Source organism: Podarcis vaucheri (genome assembly GCF_965113315.1).
Source record: "Podarcis vaucheri genome assembly, chromosome: 2".
Taxonomy (NCBI): Eukaryota; Metazoa; Chordata; class Lepidosauria; order Squamata; family Lacertidae; genus Podarcis; species Podarcis vaucheri.
Window position 1 is genome coordinate 112,010,525 of NC_138760.1, and position 27,624 is coordinate 112,038,148.

Genomic DNA, 27,624 nt, shown 5'->3' on the forward strand with positions numbered 1-27,624 from the left:
CAAAGAAGCATGGAGACACAGTTGTAAGCCTTGTCATTGAAACAGCACACATTTATTTATGCATTTCCACTCTTGTCGACCTGGTTCCATGCAACGCAAACCTATTCTCAGATTCCCCCATTTGGTGTTAAGTGAGCAAACGGAAAACGTAAATTTTATTTTTTAAAAAAATACAATCATAAGCAAGCAGCACAAAAGCAAGCGGCAAATCCCTAGTATCCCAAACCACACAATATAACAAACCAGGAATATTATTGAAAGCCCTACTACAGAGACGAGACTCTTTCAAGAACTCCGGGGTCCATCACAACCTCTAGCGGTGTCACTGTCTTTTTCCAGCTGCATAAATGGACACAGCAAGGCCTCTTCTTATAAACTTTAGTCAGCACACATGGAGAGAACGGTTAATGTGAATAAGGGAAGAACGGGTGGGGAAGTGGAATCACTGCCACTGCATGCTTTAGCAGAGGTCTGGGGGACTTTGGGCCCTTTCCCAGATTGTTGCTGATCTAAAGATTCCCGCATTGCTGAGGGCTGGACCAGATGGTCATTTGGGTCCCTTCTAACCCTATACTTCTAACCGCCATCATCCTTGGCACCTGGCTGTGCCTGCTGAGACCAATGGGAGGGACTTGGGAGTTGGGCAATGTAAGGGGAGCTAACAGTTCCCCAAACCTGCTTTAGTATAAAATAAGAGCAGAGCAAGGCAGCTGCTTCAAATGGCAAGTGCTGGGTGGGGGCAGGCCCAGAAAGCACCTTGTTGGGGGAAGAACAGAACACTGCTCCCCTGCTGCCCTCAGGGATGGTTGAAAAAGAAGAGTTTGGATTTGATATCCTGCTTTATCACTACCTAAGGAGTCTCAAGGGACAAGGGTGGCGCTGTGGGTTAAGCCACAGAGCCTAGGACTTGCCGATCAGAAGGTCGGCTGTTTGAAGCCCTGCAACGGGGTGAGCTCCCGTTGCTCGGTCCCTGCTCCTGGCAACCTAGCAGTTCGAAAGCATGCCAGTGCAAGTAGATAGGTACCGCTCCGGCGGGAAGGTAAACGGCGTTTCCGTGTGCTGCTCTGGTTTGCCAGAAGCGGCTTAGTCATGCTGGCCACATGATCTGGAAGCTGTCTGTGGACAAACGCCAGCTCCCTCGGCCTATAGAGCTAGATGAGTGCTGCAACCCCAGAGCCACTCGCGACTGAACCTAATGGTCAGGGGTCCCTTTACCTTTAAGAAGTCTCAAAACAGCTAACATTCTCCTTTCCCTTCCTCCCCCACAACAAGCACTCTGTGAGGTGAGTGGGGCTGAGGGACTTCAGAGAAGTGTGACTGGCCCAAGGTCACCCAGCAGCTGCATGTGGAGGAGCGGAGACGCGAACCCGGTTCACCAGATTACGAGTCCACCGCTCTTAACCACTACACCACACTGGCTGCCGATGGTTAAACTATGGAACTCCCTCCCACAGGAGGCAGTGAGGGCAGCTGAGTTGGACGGCTTTAAAAGAGGATTAGACAAAATTCATGGAGGAGGAGGGCTATGGAGGGCTACTCTAGCCACGATGGCTGTGCTCTGTGCTCAGTTGGAGTCAACAGTGCTTCTGAATACCAGTTGCTGGAAACCGCAGCAGGAAGGGAGAGACCTCTTGTGTTCGAATCCTGACTGCTCGTTTCCCACAGGCATCTGGTTGGCCGCTGTGAGAACAGGATGCGACTGGGCTGATCCAACAGGCTCTTCTTATGTTCTTAAGAGGATCCTGGGGGCGAAGAGTTGAGTGCAACAGCCAACACACACACACACACACCGTCTGAAGTGTCAGCTTAAAAGCCCGTTTAACTCATTCAGCAGAGTTACCGTATTTTTCGCTCTATAGGACACACTTTTTCCCCTCCAAAAATTAAGGGGAAATGTGTGTGCGTCCTATGGAGCGAATGCAGGCTCCTTGGCTTCAGCGATAGCAACGCAAAGCCTTGGAAGCGCAGAGGGAGCGCTCCCTCCACGCTCCAGAGGCTTCGCGTTGCTTTCGCTGAAGCCTGGAGAGGGAGAGGGGTCGGTGCGCACCGATCCCTCTAGCTCTCCAGGCTTCAGGGATAGTCGCCTGAAGCCTTTGGAGTGCAGCGGGACCTCACGCTGCACTCCAAAGGCTCCGGGTTCCTTTTGCTGAAGCCGGGAGAGCAAGACTCTCCTGGCTTCAGCAGAGAGGGAGAGCTGCGCAGCGCCCCTTCAGCGAAGCGGGAGGAGAAATGGAAGGGACCCTGTTTCTCCTGCCGCTTCGCTGAAGGGGTGCTGAGCAGAGAGGGGGAGAATATTTTTTTCTTGTTCTCCCCCTGTAAAACGGTGCGTCCTATGGTCAGGTGCGTCCTATAGAGCGAAAAATACGGTAGATGAGAGACTGAGGGGAGAAAGAATTCTGGGCCACTTCAGATTGCAGAGGGATGCATTATTCTTTAATGTTTTTTAAAAAGTATCCTGTAATAATAATAATAATAATAATAATAATAATAATAATAATAATATATTTATACCTCACTCATCTGGCTGGGTTTCCCCAGCCACTCTGGGCAGCTCCCAGCAGCATATTAAAAACATCAAACATTAAAAACTTCCTTAAACAGGGCTGCCTTCAGATGTCTTCTAAAAGTCAAATAATTGTTTATTTCCTTGACATCTGATGGGAGGGCATTCCACAGGGTAGATGCCACCACCAAGAAGGCCCTGTGCCTGGTTCCCTGTAGCTTTGCTTCTTGCAGTGAGGGAACCGCCAGAAGGCCCTCGGCGCTGGACCTCAGTGTCTGGGCAGAACAATACGGGTGGAGACGCTCCTTCAGTATACTGGGCTGAGGCTGTTTAGGGCTTTAAAGGTCAGCATCAACACTTTGAATCGTACTTGGAAACATACTGGGAGCCAATGTAGGTCTTTCAGGAGCATAAAAGAAAAAAGCACGCTCCCTATATGCAGTGAACTAGTACACCAGAGAGAAAGCTTAAACATAGTACTTGCTCCTTGATGTGGTACTTTCCTAGGTGTAGAGAGGACTATTTCATGTATACATATCCAGTACAGGCTGGTCTGTTGGAGCAAATGGAGCGCTGTTCCACTATACATGAAATAAATGACCTCACCAAGCCCTCATCTACTCTGCCTTCTTACAACCAGTCCCGGGGGGTTGTCACTGGCTGCCAGGTTCCTCCTCCCTGGTCTCAACGTTGCCCCTTGTAGAACTCTGCAGGGCAGAGCATGAGGACACTAGAATTAGTGGGCTCTGCCTGTCATTGACTCTGGCTCCATCTACTGTTGGCCTCCTGCCTTACGCCCTACCAGTCCCAATGGACATCAGCCTCTACTGGCCTTCAAAACAGCACACACCCCCACCCCACCACTTTCTCCAGCTGTAGTCTGAAGTGTTGTAGCTCAGAACCCATTTCTGGAAAATATATTCACTGTGCTTCTGGCTCTTGAACTGGGCCAGCACAGGCAATCTGCCTATATATATATATATATATATATTTGCTTTCGTAGATTTTCACGGGTACAGGAATGCAGGTTTTGGTGTCTTCGGGTGTCTTCCCGTGTAAGAGTCGGGGTGTCTGGGCGACGTTTCGACGAGGTCTCACTCGTCATCTTCAGGCTGGTGCTTTCGGCTTCTTGTTACTGGAACAGAGCAGAATCTGGTGTTTGAGTTCCTATAAATACTGTTGAGGGGTGTGGTGTATAGCCTCCAACGTTCTGGGCAGAGAGGAAGTTCCTAGATTAGTGTGCCTTTTCTTCTTTTGTTCCTTAATTACTTGAGGGATATCTTGGGTGATTTCATGAGTGATATTCTGAATATCACTGGGTGGGTCATTAATTACTTGAGGGATATCTTGGGTGATTTCATGAGTGATATTCTGAATATCACTGGGTGGGTCATTAAGTGTAGATTAGTTGCTAAAGCTCTTGTGTCTTGACCTCTTGAGCTTGTGAAGAGTTTTTCTGAGAAGATGGCTGTGCTGCATTTAGTTGTGCTCTGGCTTGGCTTCGTGTATAGGGGCGAGCTATGGTTTTGTGCCTTGTGCCAGCCAGATCTGTGTAGGGATTGCAGGGGGGTGCAGCATCCGGAGGTGCCACTATAGTTTGGTTGCTGGATGGAGTCTGTAATATGTCTGTGGAGAGGGTCTGGGTTTGGGTCTGGTGTGGTTGATTGGTGACGGCGTTCTGTGTGCCTCTGGTTCTGGTGTCGGTTTTTGTGGGGAGGGCTAATTTCCAGATGTCTGGCAGGCGGGACGTGTCGTCACGCTTGTTCATGTTGTGAGGGTGTTTCTCTATCTCGATGGCTTCCATGATTATTCTCTTGTGGTGATGTTCCATGTTAAAGAGCAATTTGGAATCTGCAAAATTAATTTCGTGTCCTGTTTCTTTCATGTGTTGGAAAAGAGAGGAAGTTTTTTCTTCTTTTTTGACGGCATTCTTGTGTTCTGCGATACGTGCATTTATTCGTCTGTTTGTTTGTCCAATGTACGTGGCTGGGCAGACTTTGCAGGGTATTTCATAGACCCCTTGGTTTTCCAGCTGGATTTTGTCTTTTGGGTTACTTACATGCACAATCACACCACCACCCTGCACAAATAAACTCCGTAGCCAAGACTCTCATCTCCAGAACCAAACGCCTGGCTGACAAAGACCACTTGACAACTGAGTTACAGAATCTCTCAAATGTGTTAATCGCCAATGGATACCAGAAAAACAGGGTTACGAAGCTAATCCAAAAAGAAACACCCCCCAAAAACCAAGACACAGAAGAAAACAATGGCATGGCCCTCCTTCCTTATATCAAGGGCACTACAGACAAAATCAGCAAAATCCTCCATAAACACAATATCAAAACAGCCTTCTGCACCAACCAAAAAATAGCCAATATCCTCAGAAACCCAAAAGACAAAATCCAGCTGGAAAACCAAGGGGTCTATGAAATACCCTGCAAAGTCTGCCCAGCCACGTACATTGGACAAACAAACAGACGAATAAATGCACGTATCGCAGAACACAAAAATGCCGTCAAAAAAGAAGAAAAAACTTCCTCTCTTTTCCAACACATGAAAGAAACAGGACACGAAATTAATTTTGCAGATTCCAAATTGCTCTTTAACATGGAACATCACCACAAGAGAATAATCATGGAAGCCATCGAGATAGAGAAACACCCTCACAACATGAACAAGCGTGACGACACGTCCCGCCTGCCAGACATCTGGAAATTAGCCCTCCCCACAAAAACCGACACCAGAACCAGAGGCACACAGAACGCCGTCACCAATCAACCACACCAGACCCAAACCCAGACCCTCTCCACAGACATATTACAGACTCCATCCAGCAACCAAACTATAGTGGCACCTCCGGATGCTGCACCCCCCTGCAATCCCTACACAGATCTGGCTGGCACAAGGCACAAAACCATAGCTCGCCCCTATACACGAAGCCAAGCCAGAGCACAACTAAATGCAGCACAGCCATCTTCTCAGAAAAACTCTTCACAAGCTCAAGAGGTCAAGACACAAGAGCTTTAGCAACTAATCTACACTTAATGACCCACCCAGTGATATTCAGAATATCACTCATGAAATCACCCAAGATATCCCTCAAGTAATTAATGACCCACCCAGTGATATTCAGAATATCACTCATGAAATCACCCAAGATATCCCTCAAGTAATTAAGGAACAAAAGAAGAAAAGGCACACTAATCTAGGAACTTCCTCTCTACCCAGAACGTTGGAGGCTATACACCACACCCCTCAACAGTATTTATAGGAACTCAAACACCAGACTCTGCTCTGTTCCAGTAACAAGAAGCCGAAAGCACCAGCCTGAAGATGACGAGTGAGACCTCGTCGAAACGTCGCACAGACACCCCGACTCTTACACGGGAAGACACCCGAAGACACCAAAACCTGCATTCCTATACCCGTGAAAATCTACGAAAGCAATATATATATATATATATATATATATATATATATATATATATATATATATATATAATTTTTAATATCTGATACACACAATACAAAAATACACAAAAATATGAAATACAAAGATATAAAAGAGACACTTGGTGAAACCACAAAAAAATGATATAGATAAAATTACATTCCTACCACTCACCCTTGGCTCCCCTCCACCACACCCCGTTTTCTGTTTTCTATTATGTTAAAATCCTTACATTGCATTTCTTATCTGAATTTCATATCTCATTTACCCATCATTCTTCTTATATATTCTACAGTCTTAATCTATACATATCAACATATTATTTTGTGAACAGTGTTTATATAATCTTCAAAGCACTTCCATTGTAATCATAACTTTTGATTTGACTGTGACCTTATGGCTGCTGTTAATTTTGCCAAATGTATATAGTCACTCATTTTACATCTCCACTCCTCTTTGGAGGGAATCGATTCACTTTTCCATTTGCTGGCTAGTATTGTTCTGGCCGCCGCTGTAGCATACAGGAAGATTACTTTCTTTTCTTGTGGAATACCTTTTCCCAAAATACCCAGTAGGTAGACCCCTGGTTTCTTTTCTATGGGACTCCTTAACATCTTTTTTATTACTTCATGTATAGTATTCACAAGCAACACTGCTTTGTCTGCAGTCCCTGGAAGGAAAAGGGCCAGGGCAGAGAGAAAATGAGGACCCACTTGATTACCAAAAGCTCCCATGAGAGATTTCCCTCTGGTCCTATCTTTACAATGTGATCTGATCATAGAAGGCAGTTCCTTGGACATACAGTGGTGCCTTGGGTTACATACGCTTCAGGTTACAGACTCTGCTAACCCAGAAATAGTACCTCGGGTTAAGAACTTTGCTTCAGGATAAGAACAGAAATGGTGTGGCGACTGCAGCGTGAGGCCCCATTAGCTGAAGTGGTGCTTCAGGTTAAGAACAGTTTCAGGTTAAGAACGGACCTCCGGAACGAATTACCATAAATACTTAACCTGAGGTACCACTGTATCCCCTTCTGCTCTAAGAAGGTGAAGGGGGAAACCCTATGTTTATATTAGTTTTTCAAATCAGCATCAATAATTCGCCCGGTTCATCTACTGAACACACGTCCTGTTCTCCTGCCTCTGCTCCCCACAGTGACTCATTGCTACACCTTGAGCTGGTGCCTACCTGCCTTTCTCCAGTCGTCTCCATGGCAACCTGGCCTGTGTAACTATGGAGACTGTTGATCACGATGCTGCCGGTGCCAAGGGCACACTGGTGGCAAGCGCTGGGGCAGCAGGTGTAGGTAGGAGAATATTCCGGGCATGGCTGTGTGATCAGGTTCTTTGCTCCCTCGCTGTGGGGCAAATGGGTAAAAATTAAGGTGTTTATGCACTCCTGAATCAAGGGAGAGGATCCGCTTAAACAGTAGGGGCAGCAAGGACCAGAGAGGCTGCATGTAGACAGTGGCAGGTGCACACGTTAAGAGCTCAGCTCCAGGACTGAGCAAGCAGCCTCCACTACAAAATGTTGCAGAGCACCGTCCCCTCCTCACAGGAGAGCTCCTGGTTTTGAGTTCCAGCCAGCAGGCCAGAGTATTCTTTAGGAATACTCCATTCCGTTTGTTACCCAGGTTTTCTTCTGCAAACCTGAGGTTTACTCCCAAGGATGCCTCCTCCCAGTTTCTCAGCGGCTGTTTTGGTTCCAGTTGTGTTGGGGCTCAACCACCTGAGTTCACTGTGAGAGGGAGCGGTGGGCCTGTGGATTATGAAACTGCAGCAAAGGCTGAAGCAATAGCTGCAAGGTTGGAATGCACGTCTGCAACAGAATGCTAACCATGCAGTGATCATACGCAGCTAAGTTTTATAGATTTACTTCAGGGTATGATTGCCATGGGACGCGGGTGGTGCTGTGGGTTAAACCACAGAGCCTAGGGCTTGCCGATCAGAAGGTCGGCGGTTCGAATCCCCGTGATGGGGTGAGCTCCCGTTGCTCGGTCCCAGCTCCTGCCAACCTAGCAGTTCGAAAGCACACCAATGTGCAAGTAGATAAATAGGTACCGCTCTGGCGGGAAGGTAAACGGCGTTCCGTGCGCTGCTCTGGTTCGCCAGAAGCGGCTTAGTCATGCTGGCCACGTGACCCAGAAGCTGTATGCCGGCTCCCTTGGCCAATAAAGCGAGATGAGCGCCACAACCCCAGAGTCGGTCACGACTGGACCTAATGGTCAGGGGTCCCTTTACCTTTACTATGGTTGCCATGTTATTATATTATGTATTTTGTGCGTTTTGTTGTAAAGTGCCCCATGATCTCTTAATGATGGGCAGCATATAACTTTTAATAATAATTCCGCTAGTCCTGCAAGACATGGGGAAAGGTCGTAACTCAGCAGTAGGGCCTGGAGAAAATTATGGGCTTATACTAAATTTTATTGTGCTTATATCAAGACTGCTGTATCAGTAGCTGCTGCATCCCCCTTCTGATGTGCTAAAAAAAAACCCAACTTCTAGCCCCAATGGTTTCTATACTGCGCAATGAAGCTGCCGCGAGTTCAATGCAACCCACCACTCTGCACGCAGAGCAAGGAGACCCTGCCTAGAATTAATTATTTCCCCTCTCGCCCTCATCATCCTGGGGGGAAGCAGTCCAAGATGGATGCGAGTTTCTTAAAGGGGAAACACTGAAGGCACAAAGGCAGACAATTCCAACAAGAAAGGAAAGTGGGAGGCACCTGAAGAAACTGGTGTGGCTGCATAAGGAGCTTGCAGATGTGCTGAGATGTATAAGAAATGGGGAAATGGGGAATCACAAAGGAAGAGCATACACAAGCAGCCAACATTTGTAGGGAGGAGGCCAGGTGGACCATATCCCAGAATGAGCTCAGGCTTGCAAGAGGTTAAAAATAATTTTAAAAGGTTTATTTGGCTATGTGAAAAGGGTCTAGGAGTCTTGGTTGACCACAAACTTGACATGAGCCAACAGTGTGACGCGGCAGCTAAAAAAGCCAATGCAATTCTGGGCTGCATCAATAGGAGTATAGCATCTAGATCAAGGGAAGTTATAGTGCCACTGTATTCTGCTCTGGTCAGACCTCACCTGGAGTACTGTGTCCAGTTCTGGGCACCACAGTTCAAGAAGGACACTGACAAACTGGAACGTGTCCAGAGGAGGGCAACCAAAATGGTCAAAGGCCTGGAAATGATGCCTTATGAGGAACGGCTAAGGGAGCTTGGCATGTTTAGCCTGGAGAAGAGGAGGTTAAGGGTGATATGATAGCCATGTTCAAATATAAAAAAGGATGTCACATAGAGGAGGGAGAAAGGTTGTTTTCTGCTGCTCCAGAGAAGTGGACACGGAGCAATGGATCCAAACTACAAGAAAGAAGATTCCACCTAAACATGAGGAAGAACTTCCTGACAGTAAGAGCTGTTTGACAGTGGAATTTGCTGCCAAGGAGTGTGGTGGAGTCTCCTACTTTGGAGGTCTTTAAAGCAGAGGCTTGACAACCATATGTCAGGAGTGCTCTGATGGTGTTTCCTGCTTGGCAGGGGGTTGGACTCGATGGCCCTTGTGGTCTCTTCCAACTCTATGATTCTATTCTATTCTTATGTTTAAAAGCAAGAGTGGGAGGTCCCTTGCATGTAGAGGATGGAGAAATGCTATTGGATGACAGAGAAAAGGCGGAAATACTCAACACCTACTTTGCCTCTGTCTTCATCCAAAGGGAAAGCTATCACCCATCTGGTGATAACAGAATAAATGATGCAAGGATGCTGCAGTCCAAGATGGCGAAAGAGGTGGCAAGGGAACACATAGCTACTTTAAACAAACTCAAATCTCCGGGGGCTGATGAGCTGCACCTAAGATACCTACTGACCGGTGAGCTTGACATTGATACCAGGAAAGGTCCTAGAACAGTCAGTCTGTGAGCACTTAGAAAAGGATGCTGTGATTACGAAGACCCAGTATGAATCAGGACTCAAGATGACCTTAACAGGTTGGCCCAAACTAACAAAACGAATTTCAATAGGGACAAATGTCTGGTCCTGTACTTAGGCAGGAAGAACCAACAGCACAAATATAAGGGGGGGGGACCTGACTTGCAAGTAGTCTGCAGGAAAAGGACCTAGGGGTCTTAGTAGACCCACAAGCTTAACATGAGACAACTGTGTGATGCAGCAGTAAAAAAAGGGTAGCCCAGAAAAAGTGATTCCCACCTTTGAGCCCTGAGCAATGAGGCAAAGGGGAGGGCCAGATTCCAGGAGGCAACCAATTTTTAACTGGGTTAAACTGCAGCTGCAAAGAAGGTGCCTGCCCATGTGCAGAGAGAATAGGACCTTAGTGGGAATATAGCCCAACCATCAACCACAGCACCTTATTGTTCAGGATAATACTTTAGTTAAGACTGTGGATCTACCCATTCATATCATTAGTCCAATCAACCACTGTCCTGCTGGAACATGTGAAAAGGGAGCCAGTGTGGTGTAGTGGTTAGAGTACGGCATGAGGACCTGGGAGATCAAATCCCCCACTCAGCCCTGACACTCACTGGGTGCCCTTGGGCCAGCCGCTCACTCTCAGCCTAACCTACCTCATAGAGTTGTTGAGGATAAAAATACAGTGGTGCCTCGCAATTAATCCGTTCTGCGAGTCTCTTCGTCTTGCAGTTTTTTCGTCTTGCGAAGCACGGCTATTAGCGGCTTAGCGGCTACGGCTTAGCGGCTTTAAGAAAAAGGAAACAAACTCGCAAGAACTCGCTAGACGTTTCGTCTTGCGAAGCAAGCCCACAGGGAAATTCGTCTTGCGGAACGACTCAAAAACCGGAAAACTCTTTCGTCTTGCGTGTTTTTCGTCTTGCGAGGCATTAGTCTTGCGAGGCACCACTGTATGAATGGAGGAAGAGGACCATATACATAACACTGAGCTCATTGGAGGTAAAGTGGGACATATACCATTTCTCAGTGATGGATATTCAGTCTACTATATTCCACCATGCTTGGTATCCCATCCCATTGCGAAGGTTATGTGAGACAAACAGCTTTGAAGTCCAATATTTGGGACCGTTAGGTAAAGGAACCCCTGACCGTTAAGTTCAGTCGCGGACGACTCTGGGGTTGCGGCGCTCATCTTGCTTTACTGGCCGAGGAAGCCAGCAGACAGCTTCCAGGTTATGTGGCCAGCATGACTAAGTTGCTTCTGGCGAACAAGAGCAGCGCACGGAAACGCCGTTTACCTTCCTGCCAGAGCGGTACCTATTTATCTACTTGCACTGGTGTGCTTTCGAACTGCTAGGTTGGCAGGAGCAGGGACCAAGCAACAGGGGCTCATCCCATCGTGGGGATTCGAACCGCCGACCTTCCGATTGGCAAGCCCTAGGCTCTGTGGTTTAGACCATTGGGACCATTAGGTGTGGTAAAATTGGGTCTCGACTAGAACAAAAAGTTCAGTATAGCCCAATACGTATAAAGCATTTCGAGTTTTGTGTATTGGATCTTCAGTTTACTTTTATAAATTCATGAGGTCAAGTGTCAACTCTGGGCATTTGAAAAACAAACACATACTGTTCTGGTATTGTTCTGAGTTCCAATCAAAACAGCAGCAAACCTAATGTGAATTTTACAAACCTTCTGGCACCTTCTCAGCACTCACAAGTCCCAGAGGATGATGTCAGTTGCTTGTCAATACCACGAAATGTTTCCCCAAGAGATTTCACAGGTTGCCATACTGCCTCCACACCTGTTCATCAGTAAGTTCCGAGACACCCCCTTCTCATTTGGTTTCAGTAAAAAGCTAAAGGTAAAGGACCCCTGGACAGTTAAGTCCAGTCAAAGGTGACTATGGAGTTGTGGTGCTCATCTTGCTTTCAGGCCGAGGGAGCTGGAGTTTGTCATGTGGCCAGCAGGACTTCTGGTGCAACAGAACACAGTGATGGAAACCAGAGCACACAGAAACGCCATTTACCTTCCCACTGCAGTGGTACCTATTTATCTACTCGCACTGGCGTGATTTCCAACTGCTAGGTTAGCAGAAGTTGGGGCAGAGCAATGGGAGCTCAGTCCATCGCGGGGATTTGAACCACTGACCTTCTGATTGGCAAGAGGCTCAGTGGTTTAGACCACAGCGCCACCCGCATCTTAGCAGTGTCTAAGTCAGTGCTCTCCCCGTGTCTAAGCATGGTGGCCATATTTATTTGGCTGCGAGTATTTTCATACCACACTTCAACCACAGCCCCAGCAAAAAGAACAAAAATGTGGAAAACATAATGAACTAAAAGCTACACAATCATAAAAACAACACAGGAGTCAGCAAGATTAAAATGGTTATGTGAAAAAGCTTGAGACAGTTAAGGTAGGCGACAGGTGAATCTCTTGGGGGAGAGCATTCCGTAATAAAAATATGCTTATAAAATCGATACACCTCAGCAGAGGCAGCCTTTGGACAAGAAGTTATTCACTGGCAGACAACTTTCCCCACCTGATGGGATTTTTAAATAGCTTTAGTTAGTACAACCCACAATGACTGAGGTTCACCACCTCTAGAGAAGGATCCGTTGGTTCTTACCTGACTACAGTGGTACCTCGGGTTACAGACGCTTCAGGTTACAGACTCTAACCCAGAAATAGTACCTCAGGTTAAAAACTTTGCTTCAGGATGAGAACAGAAATTGCGCTCCAGCGGCGCAGCAACAGCGGGAGGCCCCATTAGCTAAAGTGGTGCTTCAGGTTAAGAAGAGTTTCAGGTTAAGAACGGACCTCCGGAACGAATTAAGTACTTAACCCGAGGTACCACTATAGTTGGTTGGTGGTTCTTACTGTTTTCAAGCATGATTTCCTCATACAAGTTCAGATTTGTATTAGCCTCTTCCCGCAGCTTGCCATTCAAGTTGACCGGGTTGATGGGGGCATCCCTGAGATACAAAGACGACTCTGCCTTTCCAGTCTTTGGCAGGAAGAGGGCAGGATAACTCACCATGACATTGTGTTCAGCATCTTTGGAGAAGTTAATGATGTTAAGCAGTCTGTGGCTGTTCAGGCACAGACCTGGGGCTACTCTTGTATTCATGTCCAAGCTGGGATGGACTGGTTACACTAGGGATCTGGAGCGTGCCCTTTCAAGCTGTACTTGGAGAGAAGGCTGTGATTCTTTGTAACAGCAACAGCAGCAGATACAGCAGCATTCATGCATTCAGAACGCTGAGCCTTGACTACAGTAATGCACTTCACGCAGGGCTGCCCTTGATAACAGCTCAGATGCTTTAAACTGGTACAAAATGCTGTAGCTTGTTTTGTGCAAGGTAATCAGGACCAAATTACACCAGTGCCAGAAATAGCTCCAGATTGCCTTCCAATCTCTGTTTAAGGTCCTGGTCCTACCAAACCTTAGAGCCCGCTTTTACTCATCGCTCCATTATATCATTTTAGATAGATAAGGAATACCATGTACAGCAGCAAACCAGGTCCAACAAGGATGAGAAAAGGGGCACTCTCAGCAACTGCCCCTTAACTTTGGGGTTCTTTTTCCCTGAACGATCTCCAGATCTTGAGGGCTGTATGTTGAAAGGAGGGCTAAAATCTTGGGCTGTGTGCAACAAGGCACCCTGTCCCTTCGGCTTCACCTGAATTTTGCGCAAACAAAACCACACTTCATCGCCCAAGAACCCAGTGAGAGAGCATCACAGGCTGGTTTTCAAGTTAAGTATTTTATTATCAAAATTATTACATCTCTTGTGAAAGTTCAAATGTTACAGCACAGTGTACAACTCCACTTGAGGGCAGCGCTACAGCTCGCCCGCCTGCCCCCCAAACTTCCTGGTGGCTCCTTCCCAGCGACTGCACACAGAACAGGCACATCGCCTTTTGCCTGCTGATCTCCAGAATCATCGCTTGCAATGCTCACCCCCACGAGGCATGCTCAGCATGTCGGAAAGGGAGGCTGCAAAGCCCAGTGAAGCTGACACCCTTTTTTTATACAGTATATAGGACTTGTCTTGTGGCTGACAAGTTCTATCCCCAACACGCTAACAGCCAGACACTTTTGAAGGAAAGGGTTCGTTTATTTCTTCTGCTCTGCTCTGATCAATTTTAAAAGTTTCCTCTAAGTCGAATGAACACCTGATTTCAGTTGTGGATTAGAGAAACTTGTAACAGTCCTAATTATTATTATTTTTTTATATATAAAAGAAAGAAATGGGAGGGGGGGAAAGACTGTGCATCTGAGAAATGAGGGAAGACATGCTCACAGCAATATCTTGTCCGAGAGGAAACGAGAAGGTCCTTGGCAGGACCAGGGTTAGACCTGCCTGATATTTTTGCTAACCTACTATGGTTATAACTGAATATAAAATTAGATAAATAAAAACGCACGCTTGACAGGTAAACAAGTGAGAAAAGCTGGCAACTGTATGGAATTTGACAGAGCATTTGGCGGGCCTGGTGTTGTTGCTCTTGGGCCTCAGGGGGAGGTAGCAGGCGTGTTTCTCATGCACTCCATGATACTCCTGACCACAGCAGCAGCAATGCCACCAGACTGGGCACCTCGCTCAACACCCCCACCCAGAATTAGGGCCTAAAGCAAGCCACCGTCCATATTCCCACTGCCGCAGCACTGGCCTCTTGGAACGAACTGACCACACCCCTAGGCCACCCCCTCACTGGCAGCGAGATGCCAACTTCAGAGGCATAGTATGGACTTACTAGAGTCACTTTTTGCAGCAATGCCTGCATGCATACCCTGCCCTATCTCTCCCTCTCTCTCACACACACACGCACACGCACGCACACTCACACTGCTACCAGCCCCACCCCACGGCTCTTGCTTCTCTCCCACAAATGCTCTTTATTTGCAACTGGAATGATCAGAATGGACTAAGCCCCCAACCCTCCCCGACCAGAATACTCTGGGAACCCAACCTTGCAGAGAGCACTTTGGGATTTAGATTAACGCCCCCCCTCCCCCCACATATCCCCATCTCCCCTATTTATTTATTTTCTTCTGATTTGCACTGGTTTCATATTCAATCTTTCCCTACCTGCCCAGGTGACTACAGCTAAGGGCACCGGTAGGAGACAGAGGCCATGCCACTCAGCACCGTTTGCTTTCTACAACGTACCCGGACACCAGGGAGATGCTTTTCTGCCAATTCTGCCGCCGCCACTGCCTTCTCCTCCTTCCAAAGCCAGGGGGTGGCTGGCAGTGCTCTCTCTTGCCCAGGACACCCCAGAGCCCCAGCCTCTGGGCCCTTTGCTGTCCCGGCATGGCTCCCCCGTCAGCCACTGCCAGAAGGAACGGTGGGCTCTAGTCTGTCCTGCCCTAAGAAAGGCCGGTCTGAGTCTTTACGCCTGACCCTGCAAGCTGCTGCAGTCTGTATTGATTGATGCTGCCTCCTCCCCCTCGGTGAGAGTAGTGCTGCTGCGAGCTGGAAAGTGCTGCGGCTCTGGAGCTCTGGTACAGAGCAGGCTGCCCAGAGGCGGGAGGGTTGATAGTCCGCAAGTCTGACTGCGAGGGCCTGGAGGACGATGAGGAAGAAGACGACGAGGAAGTGGTGGTGGAGGAGGAGGAGGAGGAGGAGGAAGGAGGGCAGCCGGCGGTTCCCACGCAGGGATGAGACCCTGTTTCAGAGGGGGGTAGACAGTCTACGGCTGCCGCCGTTTGGGCAGGGCTGGGAGCAGTGGCTGCGGGGCAGCTCTTCTTCAAGACGCCACTGCCAGACGGCTGCTGGCTGCTATAATACCCAGAGTTCCCTGCAAACAGAGCCGAGGAGTCTGTGGCGACCGGGGGGACAGAGGAGAGGGAGGGTTCCGAGGAGCCGAGGGGCGGAAGGTGCCCTGCTCTCTGGGACTGGGACCTGTAGCTGTAGCCAGGGGATGGCATGGGGTGTCCTCGGTACGGGGAGGCGCTCTGGAGGACGGTCTGCGACTCCGCCCGCGGGCTGTCCGACTGCAAGAGCTGCAAGGGAAAGAAGCAGGCATCACAAAACCGCCCTTCAGTATCCGGCTCTGCAACCCCGGCAAGAGAGGCTGGATTGCGCCCGAGAGCTGACTGCACAGGTACCGTGAACGGCACAAGGCGGGTATCGCCTCACGTACCTGGTAGCTGTAACGTGAAGGACTATAAACGGCTGGTCCCTTGAGGGAAGGGTTGAGGGGGTCTGTCGAATCTCCTTCTGCAGCATCTGGAAGGCAGAGCAGAGAGGGTCTAGCAGCAGAAATACAGGTTGCTGGATTAGGAGGAACCAGCTACAGGTGAGCCCCTGTAGCAGGGACAGGTGAGAGAGAGACCCCCTGAAGAGCCCCAGCTCTAGAAAAACTGAAATGTAGGCAAGGATTAGAATAAAACTAATAAAACCTCAATAGAGGAGCAACACTGAAGGCGGGGGGGGGGGAGAGAAAGACTCTCTTTGACAGAATCATGGCCTTATCTAGTCAATCCCCTTTCCTCTCTTCTGCCTTAGTCAGACCACACCTAGAGTACTGTGTCCAGTTCCGGGTGTCCCAATTTAAGGAGGACACTGACAAGCTGGAATGTGTGCAGAGAAGGGCAACCAAGATGATCAAGGGTCTGGAAACCAAGCCTTACGAGGAACAGTTGAGATAAAGAGGAGACTGAGAGGAGATACGATTGCCACCTTCAAATATCTCAAGGGCTTACACATGGAGGATAGAACAAGCTTGTTTTCTTCTGCTCTGGAGGCTAGGACCCAAACCAAGGGATTCAAATCACAAAGAAAGGAGACTCCAACTAAACATCGGGAAGAAATTTCTGGTGGTAAGAGCTGTTTGACAGTGGATCAACAGACTCATTCAGGAGGTGATAGACTCTCCTTCCTTGGAGGTTTTTAAGCAGAGGTTGGATGGGCATCTGTCATGGATGCTTCGGCTGAGATTCCTGCATTGCAGGGGGTTGGACTGGATGACCCTTGGGGTCTCTTTGAACTCTTCAATTCTGTGCCTGCCTAGCCTCTTCTTGAATACCTCATAGCAGAATTGTAAACACTTGTGTACGTCAATCAGTAGAGAGAGAGAGACTTCTATCTGCATCCCCAAGACAAAGCTAGCGAATGAATCTTAACTGCTTTGTTTGGAATGATGTGAGCCTGCGCCACGTGGAAGAGAAGAAGTCCCATAAGTCACAGACGGTCTTGGACTCCGTCATTCCACAAGATCAGAGCCCTGCCTGTAGATTCAGCCCCACCTGCTCGAGCTCCAAAGGCAGCTCCCCCCCCCCCAGTGCATTCCCATTTACCTGCTTCTCTCTCCCCTAGGCTCTCCCGAGTGGGCGAGGGCTCTCCTCTCTGACACAACTTGGCGCTGCTGCGTAAAACCTTCTCCAGAATCCCACGGCCTTCTCGCAGCCGCTCCACCGAGGTGGGAACCATCCTATAGCAGGGCACAAAAGAGCCAGAATGGGAATGACACCTCTGGACCCTTCAAGAGGTCTAAACAATTTCAAGCATCTCATGGCAATATTTTGTTGGGTTTTTTAAACAACAACAACAGTAGTTTATTATATTCAAAGGTTCCCCTGCAGTCTGAAGGGGTCTTGTTCATGTGTATTTCTACATTATGTGCAACCTACAGCTTAAGGCTTGTGCACCTTAGTTGTTGAGGCAAGTGCTGTTTAATTCTAGGGCAGAGTGGAGCTTGCCTCACAATGATGGCTAGAAAATATTCATTAGAGACAAATAACCATTTTAATCAAATGTTAACACTGCAGCCTATTTCTATAGTTCCGTTGGGGGAAACAGAAGGCAGTTACCCTGGGATAGGAGTCCAAGGCATACACAGGATATTGTACGAGCAACACAACCACTGCTGGAATGCTGCCACGGCTGCAGTGTATATTAGGATGGTTTGCTCTGGGAAAGTAAAAATATAGCCAGAGATTTTACTTTGTGCTTTAGGATCGTACAAAGAGAGGTCTCCAGTCGAGTTGTAATGCAGAAAACAAAGCTCTATTTCACCATGCTCTGATCACCAAGGTAATTTGAAATGTTAAAATGCTCATTTTACACAGCTGGTATGGATTTTCTCTGCTTAGGACCATTTTAGTGAGAACTGGACTCGCTGAAGTGGCTTTGGGTAGGTCATTCGACTCTCAACTTTTTACTATAAGTAAAATCAGAACAATGGTGCCCAGCCTCCTTCACAAGGCAGTTGCAAGGAATGTGAAAGAAGGCATGTACAGCATGTTCTACGCTGAAGCACAGCAGCCAGAATTTTACCCTTTTGGAAAACCCTTTTGAGTTTCATAATTATGCTTGCAACCCCCCCCCCCCCATTCCTGGCTTAACTCCAACGGGTACTTCCACTCCAACTTTTACAGTACAATCAATGCTGGTACAGTGGTACTTCGGGTTAAGTACTTAATTCATTCCGGAGGTCCGTTCTTAACCTGAAACTGTTCTTAACCTGAAGCACCACTTTAGCTAATGGGGCCTCCTGCTGCTGCCGCACCGCCAGAGCACGATTTCTTTTCTCATCCTGAAGCAAAGTTCTTAACCCTGAAACACTATTTCAGGGTTAGTGAAGTCTGTAACCTGAAGCGTATGTAACCTGAAGCGTATGTAACCTGTGGTACCACTGTATTTCAAGTATTGAAATCAAAAAGCTTATGCGCTAGGTCCCTTCCTCCCATTGAATCTGCATATTTTATGTCTTTATAGTTAATTTGCAAAAATGAGCTAGACAGGTGGTCACATTTCAATGAGGATATATACATATATGGGTGGGGATGTGGAAGGAAGGAATGTACATATTTACTGCTGCTTTTCTTTGGCTAGCAAGATCTTCCTGCAGGGCAGGGTTAATAGGAGGAGGAGCCCATCTGTTTAGATTGCAAAAGCAGTTCCTTGGCAACTGAGAGAGATGGAAACTTCATTTCTTTTAAAATGAAAACTGTGTGCTGATATTGCAAAGCACAGCAAATCTGTGGAGGCTCTTGTGTAAATATGGCTTGTGATTCGAAGTCACCGCCTGTCCCCAGTATAGCTGATGCAGCAGAAAAGGTCGGTTATCTGTACCCAAAGGTAGAGGAAGGTCCTTAGGAGGAAACGTAACAAGCTTGAGTGTACAGGACTCTAACCGCCCCCCCCCCCACTCTGAAACAGCTCTGCCCCACCACTGCCCGCTAGTTGCGAAGGGCAGAAAAGTTGGAGCTCTGGAGCGCATGTAACGCTGCAGATCTAACAAAGACCACAGTCTTTGGAACCACTGAACTCAGATGCTACTACAGTGGTACCTCAGGTTACATAAGCTTCAGGTTACATACGCTTCAGGTTACAGACTCCGCTAACCCAGAAATAGTGCTTCCAGTTAAGAACAGCTTCAGGATGAGAACAGAAATGGCACGGCAGAAGCGGGAGGCCCCATTAGTTAAAGTGGTGCTTCAGGTTAAGAACAGTTTCAGGTTAAGAATGGACCTCCGGAGTGAATTAAGTACGTAACCAGAGGTACCACTGTAGTGCTGCAACTTGCTTATAGAAGTAGTATCAATATGTGACAAGGTAAAAACAAAAATTTGGGAAGCCCAATTCTGTAAGTTCACTGACAGCAGAATAATGGCAATTAGGTATGATAACTTAACAGAACCTCTGAGTTCAGAGGCAACTGGACTCTGAATACTAGATGCTTGGGACGAGTAAGAGAAAAGGGCTGTTGTTTTCTGATCTCCTTGTAAGTTTCCTGAAATTACCTGGTGGGCCATTGCTGGAAACAATGCTGGACAGGCCTTTGGTCGAATCCAGCAGGGTGGCTCTTTGCGGACTGCAGCCCACAGTAAGGGAGAGCTGTGAAAAGTGCTCCCTCTGTGCTGAAAGTTCGCTATCGAGGTTATCATCCTGCCCTTTAAGACCAAAGTGGAGCAAGACACGGCACAGGGCATAAATTTTTTTACCTCTTCTCATCTTGTCAGGGAGGAACTCCTAGAATCAACACATGTCTCTGCCACAGTTTGCTTCCTGAGACTCACCATCTGCTGCTGATGCTGTCCTGGGATTTGCTGTGCGTGGTCCCCCGTGGCTCCGGTGGGCTGACTTCCTCCAGGTGAGAGGAAGAAGAATGAGAAGGGGAGAAGCCGTGCTGTGGAGAAGACAGGGTGTGGGCCCCCGAGCCCTGCACGAGGCCAGCAGCATCCACATCCGCCCCCGTGCAGCTGGCACTCAGCCGGGTGGGTGTCCCTGTGCAGCGAGAAGAATCCCCTCCCTCCTTGGCTTCTTGCTTTCGCTTGCGGTACTCCAGAAGGGATACCTAGGAGAGAAAAGGCTATCATCAGCTTCAGGCAGGTGACGTTCCTCAACACTCATGTGTGTGTGCGCTTCAAAGGCACCTGCTGCAATGCCCTGTGGGCTACAATTTTGTGCTGGTGCAAGGAAGCTGCTCTCCAGCCTACGGCCAGCAGGAAACCTAAAGCCAGATCTCCGGGTCACACAGACCCGAGCACAACACAAAGCGGAGATCAGAACCAGCCTCTAAGAACAGACTCCGCACCCTGTTGCAAGGACTTCTGAGCCTCCAGGGAACGTGATGTGTGCTTTCATCCTGTTCCCACCAAAGAAAGATTCCTCAGTGGCTCACCCTACCAAGAAATGGAGAGTCTGCATGTCTTTCAGCAGGCTCCAGGCTGCCTTCTCTTGTATGATTTCCCAGCGCGCGCGCACACACACATCCCGGGCAGGCCTTCCTTTCTCCCTGGAGTGACTGTGCTTGTGTTATTCATGTTACTTGCCTTTTTCCTCTGCGGAGGGTTCTGGGGTGTGGATTTAACGCCTTCGCAGGTTTTCTCGCCGCAGGGGGGCAAGGGTCCGTGCGCGGCTTCTTTCAGAAGCGCCTGCTCGTGCCTGCCAAAGTATCCCTCCGCAGGGGAGCTGCAGCAGCCCCTGTCTGGATTCAGAAGCTTCCCGTCGGCCATCTGCGGAGACTCTCGTAACAATCCGTCTGCCCGAGGCATAGCATTCAGAGGGGAGAAGGCATACATCAAGTTAAACTCTGTCCGAAAAGCCTGGTCGGAACTTCGTAGCAGCGCCTGGGCTTCTCCACTCTTTCCCGGGAAGCTGGTCTCCAAGGGCTGGGATGCCAGGTCAGAATGCCCCGGAGTGAGCAAGGAGGGTTTCTCTGGACAGCTGTTAGCGCTGGCATCCAGGAATCCTGCCTTCTGTAGGTCAAGGTCCGTCCTGAGGCAGAGCTGGAAGGACCAACAAAGGGGGTGTGGGGGCGGGCAAGGGAGAGGATATCAGACAGGGTAGAGAAGCAGGTGAAAGGGGCAGACAAGAGAAAAACACTTTTAATTCAGGAAAGACCCCCTTTCCCATGGACAGCACATATACGGCTTTCTGACTCTTTGTTCCCAGTCTTTTGCTCTCCGCTCTGCCTGGGTTTTTTCTCCCCCCTAGCTGCATAGTCGCTCTCTTCCTCTGCAGAATTTCTGGAGGCAAATTAAATTTGCAGGGTCCCTCCCCCTCGTGGATGGAGATGTTGGCGGCTCAAATGAGCCTCGGTGTGTTTTCAAGGTCACTATTTAACATATAACGTCACAACCATTTCAATAAAAGGTGAAGAATCAAGGAAAACTTCAAGGCACCACACACCAGGTACTCGTATCCACCAACCTCTTTGTTGTAAAGCTAATCACAAGCACACTTTGCAAGCACGCTTCACGGCATTCAGAAATCTCTTAAGAAGAGAACTGACAAGCACACGTGACAGAATCTAAGCTTCACGGGATGGCATGCAAGCCACGGGCAGAATCCTGGGTTAACAGGTTTCCAATTATTAAAAGGCCCTTTAAAAAAGTGTGGGTGGTGGCTATATTAAAAAGCAATGGGGAGGGGAGCTGCCCATTCAATGGGGATGAATCTTTTGGCACCCTGCACTGCTCCCAAACTTTCCTCTGCTCCCAATAACTCCCATCCCTGTCCAAGCTGTCAAGGATTTTCAAAAGCCTCTGTACTCTGATCAAAATAAGACCAACAAACATAAACCATACTGCATAGCTCATTCCTGCTCTGCAACTTAGAAAACTGTTGACAGTGCACTGCCTACCTCAAGCTTTGCAGCTATGTCCATTATTAGCTTCTATCCCTTTTGCTGTTATCTTGAATTTTTGGCATGCTGGTGTTTATATACAGCATCCCAACATTATGCTTGCAGGCTGACCACCTAAACTGAAAGGGGGGGGGGGGGTATAATCCCGCTCCACAAAGTGCTGCTTCTCCGTTTGATAGGCTGGAGGTGGGAGGGTTACAAAACAAAGCTCTATTGTCCCGCTGCCTTGGAGTGAAAGCAGACAAACCTAAGAGATGTGTCGCACCCCTTTCCTTCACAAAGATCAATCTCTAGGCAAGGAAAGGTGTCCGTACTTGTGTGTACTGTAACGCACAAAATGCCGTGTGGGTGCAAATACATACATCAGACAAGATGTGTGTGGCAGATTTAGGGCACTGGGGGCAGGGGAGTACAAATGCATAAAGGCATGAAGGTACCCGTAAGCCTCTGCCGGAATCCTATGACCTGCAGTCTTCAATCCATTTTGCTCTTCACGATGGAGGACAGACTGGAGGGATGCAACCAGACCTTATTGGCCCGGTAAAACTTCACGTTATCAGTGTGTTAAATGGGAGTTCTCATCATGCTGTGTCTAATGCTTTGGAAAGTCCAGGCACTTTTTGGCTATCCAGGAGGGCAGCAGTCAGTGATCAACTCCCCAGTTTGGTACTTGTTTGAGACATTCAGGTTGAGGGCCGTTGGCCTTTTGCAGTTCCAGTCTGACTGTGGCACCTGGCACACTGTTTTAACTAGATTTCTGGTAAGCTAGACCTAAGTTTCTGTCCTCTTTCAGAACCTGTCCCTCCCTTCTCCTCTTGGGCTCTATGTTCCGCTACTCATGCATTTGTTTTATAAAAGTGTGTTACATTGCTTTTCGGTGGATGCCATGCATCAAAACAGTTTGTTATAAAACAATCATGGCCTAAAAACAAAAACAGACCAAATCCTGCCGGAAAATTATCTCTAGGCCTGTACAACCACATAGCCATCCTTGCCCTCTTAGGAGCCATATCGCTCCCTGGCCTCAGACTCCAAACTCCACCAGACAAAACAATTAACTTTGCATTATGCTTATCGAGTTGCACAATTGAATCTGACCGCAGAGTTTGTATCTTGAAGAATGTGGACTTTTGGCACAGAGCAGGAGCAGGACTGTCTATGCTGCAATGGATTAAGAAGATGGGTTCAATAAAACATACAGCACAGTGGTTGCAAGGCCCAGGGCCAGCCACCAAAAATTAAAAGTCTGATTCATTTTCTCCTCTCCCTTCCCTTCTCTCTCTCTCTCTCTCTCTCTCCCCCACTCCCCAGGAAATGCTACTTCAGAAGAATTAACTGGAAAGTGGTGGGCATTTTCCCTTCGTTCACCACTCAATGCTCAACTTCAACAACAAAAGAATCTGACTTGACTAGCCCCTTCTTCCCCACCCACTGCTTCCCCTATCCCTCCTCCCTCCAAGTGTGTATATACACACACACACACACGCTCACCACGCAAACCACACACTCTCTCCGCCTCCAATTGAGATGGTGTGATAACTACCTCGGGCGACAGGGACTCGGGCCTATGCGCAGGGGAACTCTCAGGGGAGGATACGTTCTAGGAGGGAAAAGCATCTTGTTATTCATCTAATTTTACAAGTCAAGAAGCAAAGTAAAATGAAGTAAAAAAAAAAGAAAAGAAACAAGCATAGAGGTTAGCCACAACTATTTGCGGGGGGTGGGGGGGCAGGATAAGAGACTATCAAAGGGGTGGCCTCATCACTTAGGGGGGGAAGTAAACACATTACATGGATTTCAGAGTTGGGGGAAAAAACAGGATGGAGTTACTGTGTCTCATGCTACAACTTTAGTATCCGGATGAAAGGACAGCGCAGAAACTGGAGATCATTCCATTGCCTTGTGTTCTGAGGATGCCCAGCCAACCAGCAACACCTCACGAAGCCCATCACTCGGATGAGAGCTGGCGTATCACTCTCTACCCACAATGCCTTGCTTTCAGACTAGACTAAAAGGTGAAGGCATTATGTAGAAAATCCTCCGCTGGCTGCTCCTTGAGATACAGTGGATATGAAATTATGGTACTAGCTCCTTGAGGGAAGGTGGGCATGAAGCATGGGAGATGCTTCCATACCTGGAACTGCAACGTTGCATGAAAGCATCTTTCTCTTCCTCCGTAAACCTAGGGTCCCTTCCTGAGGTATGCAGTGCTGGAAAGCACGAGCTGCAGGAGGAGACCCGCCCCCCTCAGAATCTGCTGGGTTATGCTGGCCGGAGAGCCACATTTGGTTGGGGCAAAAAGAGCAGCGACACATGGCAGAACCCCTTTATTAAGCTGATGTTGCCATGCCATAAATCCTTTTACCAAGAAAGTCACTTTGGGTCTCTCTCTCTAAAAACCCCCACTAATAACTGATTAAATATTGAGCTTCTGAACACTTCCAAGGTAAGACAGCTTCAGATCCCTAAGCGCAGAAGCCCATGAGACACAGACCCACAACAAGTACTTTTATCTAAACTACCCTTCCCCACCCCGGGGCTCCTCAAATGCTTTGGACAATAACTCCTAGGCTGATGGCATATGTAGTTCAAACATCGAGAACACATGGAATTGAGAAAGACTGGTTAAACTTAAACCACATAAGCACAGTGAAATATGTTCTTGAGCAGGGGTTCCCAAACTTGGGTCTCCAGCTGTTTTTGGACTACAGTTCCCATCATCCCTGACCAATGGTCCTGCTAGCTAGGGATGTTGGGAGTTGCAGTTCAACAACAGCTGAATTCCCAAGCTTTGGAAATAAATAATAATAATGATGATGATGATGATGATGATGATGTTATTATTAATACCCTGCCCATCTGGCTGGGTTTCCCCAGCCACTCTGGGCGGCTCCCAAGCGAATGTTAAAAACACAATACAGCATTAAACATTAAAAACTTCCCTAAACAGGGCTGCCTTCAGATGTCCTTTAAAAGTAAGTTAGTTGCTTATTTCCTCGACATCTGCTGGGAGGGCGTTCCATAGGGCAGGTGCCACTACCGAGAAGGCCCTCTGCCTGGTTCCCTGTAACCTTACTTCTCGCAGTGAGGGAACCTCCAGAAGGCCCTCGGTGCTTTGGGCTATTTTTTTAATGTGTTTGTTTTTGTGTGGTTGAGGGTTTTTTTGTAACTTTTTATAGCTTCACTGTTGATTTTATAGGAGGTAGGCTCAACTTGATGGCTGCTCAAACTGCTTTGAACTATTTCTATCTGCTGTTTAACAATGCAGTATTATTTAACTTGCTTCTTCCTTTTTTAAAAAGACAATTATGGATCGGGCAGAAATGCAGCAGGAAATAATTTAAAGGAAACATAAATAACGTGTCATGAATGAGTGGAATGGTGTGAAAAGGGGAAGCCTCAACACAGGGAAACTGGGGAGAATGGGTGGTAGAAACTTTAACACATTGAAAGGCTCCTTTCCCTGCAACACACATAAAGAGGGGCAGGTGGGCAGAAAACTCAGTCATACAGCAGCAGAAGCCGCTCACTTTCTTACATGGGGCAAAAACCTTTGAAGTCCGACTGAAGTTTGCTATGACCAACACTCCTTAAGTGCTGCTTCAAATCAGGAGTGCAAATTGGGACCAACGTCCAGTCTCAAGATACAAAGTCCTAGTGACATCCCATGCCACTGTCTCCCTAAGACTGGTGCAGCTAAGGCCACTCAAGTTTCTGCATTTCCCCCAGCCCAACGAGTCCTGTCTCTGTTTCCGTGCAGAGCTGGAAGTGGCCTAACTGTGCAAGAGCCCACGAGACCTGAATCCAAAGGCACTGGGAAAGTGACTGGGGATCTTGCCATTTGGATAGTAAGCAAAATTAATGATCAGGCACTGTATAATGACCAACCTACTTGCGCTCAAGCAGCAGGGCCATAATCGCGGTGGTGGAAATGCTACAATTATATGGAAGTATAGAAAAGCCACAGGACACCAGCCACAGAATTCAGCTTAAGAATTTTTTCCCCTCTTTTTTTTTTCTTCAAAGGAGCAACTATGGTTGTGAAGCTACACTTGAGAATATGTGGGCAATGCCTGATGGAATCTTAGGAGTCAGGGCTGCTGGTGAGCAGGATTTAAAGCGACTTAAGAGCTGCCATCCCAGTCAGCAGAATAAATCCTCCTTGTAAACCACTTAGAGGTTATGTTACAATCAAGCGGTACATACATTTCGTTAAATAAAAAATAAACAGAAGTAGAGTTCTGCAAAGAACGAGAAATCATGCAAAGGCTTCCGATTTGCACCGTTTTAGAAGCTGCAGAATCTGGATTCCAACAGTCTGGGTTGTCTCGGTGCAATAGCGTTTTCTTATGTGTACAGAAATGCACAGCCCAGACTCAAAGCCCATACAATTATGCAGAAAGTTGAGAATAGCAGAGAGTCCAGAATCCCAAATTGTAGTCATCTCAACTTTCATAAGAATAGACATTTCCAGGGAGTTTTGCTAAGGGGCAGCAGCAGACCTAAAGAGTTTAGTGGCCCAATATTGAAAAATGGGAATGGGAAGCGCCAACTCCACCCCAAGCACAAATATGGGACACAATAAAAAGTTAGAAAACGGGATGCTTCAGAATGAAAGCACTGGCATGTGCTTGTCATGAGGGAAACTACAAAACAGAGGCTACCTGCATGACTCACACCTGCACTGCACTACAAAGGTTTACAGAAGTTTTGAAAGGGGGAGGCAAATGGCTGTAAGAAGAACAGGAAACACATCATGCAGATGGGGAATTCTGGGGATGCAAAACAGCTAATGTTCTCCAAAGCTTAGAGTTTGCTAAGAGGTGAATGCAGGAGAGCAGCAGCCCAGAAGCTGACAGCATCTCTGGATACTACTGGGGTAGGGAAGCTGAGATTAAGTGAATCAGAGGGCAGGGAATAGTGTTTCTGGTAACCTGTAACTCTTTGCACACTCTAGTATCCATCTACTGTGCATAATAATAAAGAAGAACAGGGACTTTATAATCTGCAGGTGCCAAATTCTCGGAATACACAGGATTCTTTAAAAAACCTATCTTCTCGTTTCTTAGGTCTACCTGTCTTTCCAAGGAGTTTTGATGCATACATCCTAGGTCTGCAGGGAAAGCTGCCATCCTGCCCCTCAACTTACCTCAAACTGTAGTGGAGTATTACAACGACTAGCAGCCAAGGAGGGAATTGGTGAGAAGATCACACCGCAGCTACTTCGACATTCCTCCTCTCCTGGCATGGATGAGGAGGACGTGGTGAGGTGTGGGCTCAGCGCATCTGGAACCGAGGGGTCAGGAAGTGGGGGAGTGACTGGAGAAAGCGGTCTCAATAACTTGGTAACACTCTGCTCCATTAGATAGCGAGACTTCCACTTCTTCAGGGGGCTCAGGAAATCTGAAAGGCAACACAGAATCCAGGTAGTGACTCTACCATTGCAAAGCCCCAATCCACCCTCATCATCTACTCCCCCTACACGAATCTTTAAATTTTTGACTGGTTCTTGCCATACTGACAACTCTTCAGCTCTCTCTCTCTATAAAAAAGAACCCTTCTTTTCTCCAAAGAGGAGCACTACCAAAACAGGGGGAGGTAAGAAAGGGGGGCAATTTCAGGGCTCAAGGGAA

At 47.8% G+C, this 27,624-nt stretch overlaps 1 protein-coding gene across 2 annotated transcripts in view; it reads right to left on the minus strand.

Moving 5' to 3' along the window:
- Positions 1-13,637: 13,637 nt before the first annotated feature.
- SETD5 (SET domain containing 5) overlaps positions 13,638-27,624 on the minus strand; it is a 63,447-nt gene continuing 49,460 nt past the window's right edge. Inside the window, exons 18-24 of one of the 2 annotated variants that reach the window (XM_082209212.1) lie at positions 27,141-27,394; positions 23,535-23,591; positions 20,676-21,131; positions 19,920-20,197; positions 17,196-17,329; positions 16,040-16,125; positions 13,638-15,899 (exon numbers count right to left, since the gene is read on the minus strand). In XM_082209212.1, coding sequence (XP_082065338.1) covers positions 15,264-15,899; positions 16,040-16,125; positions 17,196-17,329; positions 19,920-20,197; positions 20,676-21,131; positions 23,535-23,591; positions 27,141-27,394 — 1,901 coding nt within the window. In that variant the 3' untranslated portion in view covers positions 13,638-15,263. The remainder of the gene's footprint in view (positions 15,900-16,039; positions 16,126-17,195; positions 17,330-19,919; positions 20,198-20,675; positions 21,132-23,534; positions 23,592-27,140; positions 27,395-27,624) is intronic. The other variant, XM_082209213.1, reaches the window with a different exon arrangement.